This window comes from Stegodyphus dumicola, chromosome 7 (assembly GCF_044657685.1).
Source record: "Stegodyphus dumicola isolate Sdum_Otavi_A_Nest chromosome 7, ASM4465768v1".
NCBI classification, from domain to species: domain Eukaryota; kingdom Metazoa; phylum Arthropoda; class Arachnida; order Araneae; family Eresidae; genus Stegodyphus; species Stegodyphus dumicola.
In genome coordinates, this window is record NC_140774.1 from 124,752,484 (window position 1) to 124,760,614 (window position 8,131).

At 32.7% G+C, this 8,131-nt stretch overlaps 1 protein-coding gene across 1 annotated transcript; it reads left to right on the top strand.

Moving 5' to 3' along the window:
• Positions 1-4,413: 4,413 nt before the first annotated feature.
• On the top strand, positions 4,414-6,424 carry LOC146996336 (heat shock cognate 71 kDa protein-like). The gene is made up of 2 exons (XM_085821428.1): positions 4,414-4,506; positions 5,771-6,424. Exons 1-2 carry the CDS (start codon positions 4,414-4,416, stop codon positions 6,422-6,424), a joined length of 747 nt encoding a protein of 248 aa, XP_085677554.1.
• Positions 6,425-8,131: the final 1,707 nt, after the last annotated feature.

The window sequence follows — 8,131 nt, forward strand, 5'->3', positions numbered from 1 at the left end:
TGAGTTAGATTTAATTTTTTACCAATATCTAATTTTTTGCGAAAATATTGCGTTATGTCCTCTTTAGGATTGTACTTGTAATTGGCAAAATCACCAAACGTAGTTAAAGTGGAGTCGAAAAAATTTTCTTTTAAAATTTGGACTAATTCCACATATTTAGTAATTTTATGGCAGTTTTTGACATATACGCTAAGTGCATTACCTTTTAGATATCGAGCTACATTATTAAGCTTCCACGTTTCATCTTTATCTAAATGAGTTTTGTTAAAGTACTCAAGCCATGAATTTATATCCATATCATTCTGCGCGTCAAAGGGAATTATACTTGTTTCAGGTTCAGCGTTAGCTGCCCTTAATGAATCATCAGTATCAGAGAGGTTTTCATTAGCCATTATTCTTTTAATAACACTTTCATAAATAAAACTAATAATACTTTCATAAATAAAACTAATAATACTTTCATAAATAAAACTAATAATACTTTCATAAATAAAACTAATAATACTTTCATAAATAAAACTAATAATACTTTCATAAATAAAACTAACTCAAAAATAATACTCTTGAAATTTTCCCAAAACAATATTAAAACCAAAATACATCCTTTAAATACCAAAATTAAAATACATTTATATCAAAATAATACTTTTTAAAATTTTCAAAATAAAAACACTATTATTAAATCAGTAATTATAATTCAATAGTAATATCATTTGCATCGCCAATCTTTTTACTAATTGCTTCTGTTTGACTTATTGTGACGAGAATACGAGTGATGAAATCGAAACGAAAATACACATTTTTGTGCACTCTTAATTAGATATTCGCAAAACACGATCAATCACCACACAAGCACAAAGCTCTCGAGAGCAACACAGAACGCCGCTGACGTAGGGAAAGATTTCCATCATCAAAAGGAGGTCAACGGTAAGAGCACATTTGATGAACGACGAACTTTCGATGGAAACACAGATCATGCATCACAGGGGGCAGAAGGGTGCTTCTCTGGACGTAAAATAATCTGCAGAATACCAGAATACAGGTAACAGAAGGATGATTCTCTTGAAGCAAGAACGCCTAGAGAAAAATGTAGAAACATAGAAGTCGCACAGCGGCAAATTCATCTTAAGTGCGTAACATTTTATCCGTATAATCCTTGGGGTATCTTCTTTTTTAGATAATCCCTTTGAAGGTGGTATCCTACCGGCTTTCTGAAATGTAATTTCTCATACATTATTTGTTTTGTGCAGCCGGGGCAACAGGAATGAGACAAATTTTGGAATATAAAGTGGTAGGTTTATTTTAGCATCCATCTCACAAGCGTTCTCCTCGTACCTTGAGCAGAAGCCCTACTTATACATATGTGTGCGTCACGAGGCTCCTCCAATCAGCGATATTAATTTAAATCACGAGGTGACGCTATCTTCTCATCAGGAGTGTTCTTAAGGACTTTATGTAATATGACAGATTTATGAGTTTGGCGATTTGGCGGGCACCAACAGGTTAATATATTTTATACTAAAGAAAGGATTTCGCCAAAATTTAGGAACAGGGATGCAATTTAGGTAGAGAATCGCCAACACGTTATTAAGCAATATTAATAGAATTTAATTTAATCAATTGATTTAAAAATATCATTACAGATTAATAAGATGCATCATAAGACGCGCTTTTTCGGTATGAAAAATGCAAGCTAAATTCCGTTAATCGGCTCTGCAGAATTGAAATTACAAAACTGTCACAAATTACAAAACGACCCATATCTAGTTCCCTGTACGAGTTAAATAAAGAACTATAGTTGCGAAAAATTTAGGGTAGCAGATTTTAAGAAAAGTATTCATTTCTACCGCTTTAAATCAATTGGAATGACTTGTTTTGGCATAGTATCTGGACATAAAATATATGGCGCACTTTTTTATAAAAACGGATTGTAAAATAGATTCAGCACAGAGATTAGCGGTATTTTCAAGTATTTTCGTTTCGTGAGATACGTATCTCGAATAACTCGAGAATGAGTAGCCGTAGAATGTTTTAGTATACGGGAGTGCTATAACATCTAGTTGTACTCCTCGCTTTTTCCTTGCAATCGGTCACTTTAACATGTATATTTATATATATATATATATATATTCCTGTTTTCTTACACCGGCTCGTTTAGCTCTGTATTTTTGTTCTTATAATAATAAATTTTGCATTTTTGCCTTTTAACCCTTTAAAAGGTCGATTTATGTTGTTCTTATATTTCGGTTATGGATTTTACACCTTTCGTGTATGCGATAGCTCTCGAATTATGAGCAATGTAAAAGTGATAGTAGGCGTCACGAGGCCAGACACTGTTATTAGAACTGTTGATTAAATCATTTGGTGCGCCAACTTCCATGTCTTTTTGCAAAGGTAGACTAAACATTAACTTTCAAAACTGTACACCAAAAATTTTGGTCTGTCTACCTGTTGGTTGAGTTGCTTGTTTGGACGCAGAAACTGTAATTTTAATTGTAAAAATTTTTTTAACTGCATTTAATGTTTTAGAGTTTTATATATTTTACAGTTTTCAATGAAGGTGTTTTGAATCTCCATTGATTTTTGCTACGTCGCGAAGTGAGAACTGAATTAATTGAAATATAAATATATATCTAATTAAAATTCGAGGACACAGGGGCAAATCAATTGAAGCAGAAATGTCTATAAATTAATAGTCCTTACAGGGAAGTCGTGTGGTATCGAAATCAGATATTTTGTTGGGTGCGTGTGCTTAAATTACAGATACGTTCATGTGAGGTAAGTAGTGACGGAAAACAATTATTATTATTTATATTAATAAGAATCAAAGGGTTTCAGTAGGAGGAAAAGCGATGTGAGACTTTTTATATCCAATATAATATTCTGAGATTTTAGAGGAGAGACAAAAGAAAAGTTTAATTAAACTCCCACTTCCCTTAACTCTGTGATTGTGACCCACTAAGTAGTATAAAGATAATAAAGTTTTCCATTTTAAGTCTCATGAATTTTTTCAGGCATGTGTGTAAGTGTTAGAATGATATTCAGCTAACAGCTTTAAGCAGGCGCATAATTTAGCTCTGTTCGTGCACCGAAGATGACATATAAGTCCATTTCTCCCTTCCACTCTCTAGTCATAATCTGTTGGACGAGAAAGTGACCATCGCACGAGCGAACTTAAATCCATTCGCTGAATCCCTTAGTAATGTAGGCGTTCTGAACACTCCATGTTGACTCAAATTATTATACCTTATTTTTGAGGAATGTAGAGAATTGAAACGTTATATTCTATTCACTCGGTTTACCATGTTCAGAATGTTTGTTATGACTGTCGTAGCCTGGTATGATGTCAGCTGGTATGATGAAATACTCGCTTCGAGGTACACTGGCTCTTGCCTAGATGCACCTATGTACCAAATTCGTAGCCCTGGGTCTATTAGCTTACACGCAGCATGAACGAAAGACACACAAAGAAACTTCCTTTTTATTATGAATTATATATCAGAAGATCTTTCATTGCTACATATTCAAAGAATCCTTTTAATAAGATTTGTAACAATCAAGTTACCAATAATTGTTTTTCAGCTTCTGTTGAATTACAACAAAGTTAATGAATACTTTTTTAACAATGCTTATCAACCATAATCATTAGAGATATCAAATCTAGTGGTGCTAAAATCTTACGTGTGGATCTTATTTGCTTAAATATATTATTTTTATTGCTAAAATCGAATTGGGGCCATTTTTAAAATGGGCTTCTTTTTGTTGACAGTACTGTGTTACGTTTTTATACCAACACCGTTTATCGACAGCCTATTGGGCATACTTATTTGTTTTGCGACTGCCTTCATCTTGTTTCCTCGAAGAGAAGAGAAAACTCGGAAAAGTAATGATGAAAACACCATTAACCGTAATGAACGCAACCTTAATGCCGGAAAGAAGGTACATAATGTAGAGTTCCTTGATTCATATGCTGATATTAATGAATTTAATGACGATTCCTTTGAAGTGGATATAGACAATGACACCGATTTCCTCCAAGTTTCTAACGTAGCTTTTGATAATAACCATCTTAATTTGCATATTGATAGTGCCACTGATCACATCGACCTTTTTCAAAATGATTTCGATAATAATCCCACTGATGTGTACCTTTTCAGTGATGAAAATGAATTTAGTTACCTTCATCAAGAAACAGAAAAGAATTTTGATTTTCCAAAACCTTATAACTCAGGTAATCAAACAGGCATGAATACCGCTACAACCACCTTTAACCAGGAAGAACTCAGTTTGAATACCTCTATTAAATCATTGGATGCTGAATGCTTTGTATCGCATAACGATCTTGGAGCACAAGGGGACATCGATTTCGGCAATCTCATCAACACAAATAATGAAATAGAAATAAAAGGCAAAATGGATCATGTAGACAGAATAGAAGTGAAACCAATTCAAGAATTTCAAGAACGCCTTATTGATATCGTCGTTGATACTGTCGCTGTTATCTACGTTGATGACGAGAATACTCAGCCTCCTTCCTCACATCGTAGCCGGCGTTTCACATTTTCAAACCTAAGAAAAGCGTTACTCAAATATTTTTGCTCTAAGAAAATTAAAAATAAACATAACACTTTAAAGCAACCTATTAAGATCTGAGCTAAGTTGACATACTTTCAGTTTATATTCGTCATAAATTTGTTCGAAATGACATCAATCTGACCAAAATTGTTCATTGACACACCAGAGACTTACTAAATGACGATCTCGATGATTGACCAGTGGCTGGCTAAAAAACTGCACGCTGATTGACCAGTGAGTGACTAAGTGGGGACCTCCTTGACGGACCTGTGACTGATAAAAAATTGAGCTCATGAGCTGAATTATATTTATTTAATAAAAAAGACATTAAGTGGGGAGCCAAGGATGCGGCTTGAATGCGACTAAACTGTGCATTTTAGCCAAACTTAAAGCCCTTAATTAAAGATTAAGAACTTTTTTATGTATATTTTTGCAATTAATGGATTTTTTTACTATTTTTATATCATATTCAATTTTAATGCTATTTATTTTTACTTATTTGTTTATTAATATTTACTTTTGTGTTTTTTTTGTATTTTCTTATTGTTACTTTTTACATTTCATATTTATTTCTTCTTAATATTTTACTTTCCTTACCATTAATTTTTATATTATTTATTTTATTACTATTATTATTATATTTTTGAACTTGATTTACTTATTTTAAAATTTTTGATTATATTTTTCATTACAATTTTATTTATTATTATTATTTCAAAAAAAATTTCGTACGCGTTATAATGTTTAGACTTTTATTCAAAATTAAATGTAAAATTAACACTTTTGGCTCTCCAATAAAATTTGAATCATTCGTCTTTTCATCTCATTTGTATTAAGGACTTTCGTTTTTTTTTATTTATTTATGATTCATTATAATATTCAAAGCTTTATTCTTGAGACACTGCATGAATCATAAAATATTGCCCTTTCAGGCAAAATTACGAGACTTCAGACCCCCTTAGGGTGGAGAATAAGTATAAGTATAAGGGCGTCGTCATTTCCTCGTAATCCATAAGTATATCCAAATCCCAGAGAATGATTTTAAATACTTAACTATTTACTTAATAAATTCTTGTAATATGAATTTCATGTAACTGAGAAAACTTTCTTTGGGTAACCGAGCTCTTTAAAAGGAGATTAATTCTTACATGTTAACAATTTGTATATTTTCCCTTTCGCATTTTTACTTTTCGAGTTTGTTCAATTATTAATTCTTATTTTAATTTCGATTACTGTTGAAAAGGCTTTGCGAGATGCAAAATTAGATAAAGCTCAAGTCCACGATATTGTCCTGGTAGGTGGATCTACTCGTATTCCTAAAATTCAGAAGCTACTGCAAGATTTCTTTAATGGTAAAGAACTTAACAAAAGTATTAATCCAGATGAAGCTGTCGCATATGGTGCTGCAGTCCAAGCTGCAATTTTGAATGGTGATAAATCTGAACAAGTGCAAGATCTGTTGCTGTTGGATGTAACCCCACTGTCTCTAGGAATTGAAACTGCTGGTGGTGTAATAACTGTGCTCATCAAACGTAATACAACCATTCCAACTCGTCAGACACAAACATTTACAACTTACTCTGATAATCAACCAGATGTCTTGATCCAAGTTTACGAGGGTGAACGTGCAATGACCAAGGACAATAATCTTCTTCGAAAGTTTGAATTAACTGGCATTCCTCCTGCACCTAGCGGTGTCCCACAGATTGAAGTTACCTTCGATATTGATGCCAATGGCATATTGAATGTGTCTGCTGTAGATAAGAGTACTGGAAAAGAGAACAAGATCACTATTACGAATGATAAAGAAAGGATTTCGCCAAAATTTAGGAACAGGGATGCAATTTAGGTAGAGAATCGCCAACACGTTATTAAGCAATATTAATAGAATTTAATTTAATCAATTGATTTAAAAATATCATTACAGATTATCCCCCCATCTGAAAAAGGCTTGCAGTCGCGGCCGTCGACCCAAGTCAGTCCAGATAGTGAGAGCAGAAAATTTAGTTATTAGGAAATTAAGTTAGTAGGAAAACTGATTGGATTTATCTCAAGGCACACAAAATGTTTACATGAAATATGACATAAAATATTTGAATATAATGAATACAGTATATAAAATATAATAAATGATTAATGAAATTATAATATAGTAACTAAGTGCAGAACAAATAAAGCACTAATAACATATTGCTGGTTAGCTACGCGGCAATAGGAAATAGTAATATAACTGAATTTGTAAGTTTATATCTTAGGGCATGCCATTCACAGTTTGTGTAATCATTAGAGTCCGTACAATCATTAGAGTTGTCATTCAGGCTCATCTTCAGTCTTTTACTGGTCTTTGGAGATCTCCGGATCATTTAATTAGCGCTAGAATTATGGATTAGCATTGGCACTGAAAACATTTGAGTTTTTATGTCACGATAGTAGAGCTCTTATACTCTTGTTGAAAATACACATTTTGCTAGGTTTTTAACATATTTTGTCACTCTATTTTTCTCTTATTAATGATAACAAAACAAAATTTAACTTCCAACATCCATACCAGTTTTTTGTACACGATGCTGCAGAAACATAAAATGAAATTCAGAAATTTCAACAACTGAAATTTAACTTTTTCAACTGTTGCTACAATTTATAGCACAAACATAGGAAAACATGAGCTCAAGGAAATGTGAGGGTATAGTACTCTACTTGTAGTATAGCCTCAATTGAGTGTTTCCCACACGGAAAGTGTATTGAACCTGAAACTCAAGTTTGAAGGAGCCCAGTAATAGAAAAGGGCAGACAAACTTTTCAGACACTGAGAGATAAATCAACTATTAAGGGGGACAACAGGATGAAAACTAAAAGAAGGGTTATGGATAGTTTATTGATTTATAAATTTTGATTTATTCATGATGTAATTTAAAGTTCTCGGGTGGATAATAGAACCTTAATTTTGACGCATGTACAATCTCAGTTGGTTTCTTCGTGTGAAAATTTTCCCTGTCGATTTCATAATTAACTTCAGATAATTTATTCATAATCCGATAAGGGCTTGAATAGGGTGAAGTCAATTTTCTAATATTTGGGTATTCAAATTCCTCGTAAAGGACAAAATCTCCAGGTTGAAATTTAGATTCTACAAATCTGATGTCATATCTAGTTTTATTCTTTCGGTGGTATTCGATAGTTCTTTTCTTTGCTAAAGCCCTTGCTTCATTTAAGGAAGGGTATTTATTTTGATCAATTGGAGATTCCAAAGGGAGGTTACCAAATAGTAAGTATGCTGGGGTGAACTTAGTTACCGTATGAGGGGAGTTGTTATATTCGATAACAACTTGCTCTAGCACTTTTGTCCATGGTACTTTTTTAGAAGAAGAATTTACATTTTAGTCGACTTACTATTGATTGATTTACTCTTTCTACTTTACCATTTGTCTGGGGATGGTGAGATGAAGTTAAAAGTTGTTTAACATTATGCTTTTTAAGGAATTTTTTTGAATCTAGAGGAAGTGAAGGCTGCATTCCTGTCACTCAGAATTTTTTCGGGGACTTGTATTTGAAATAT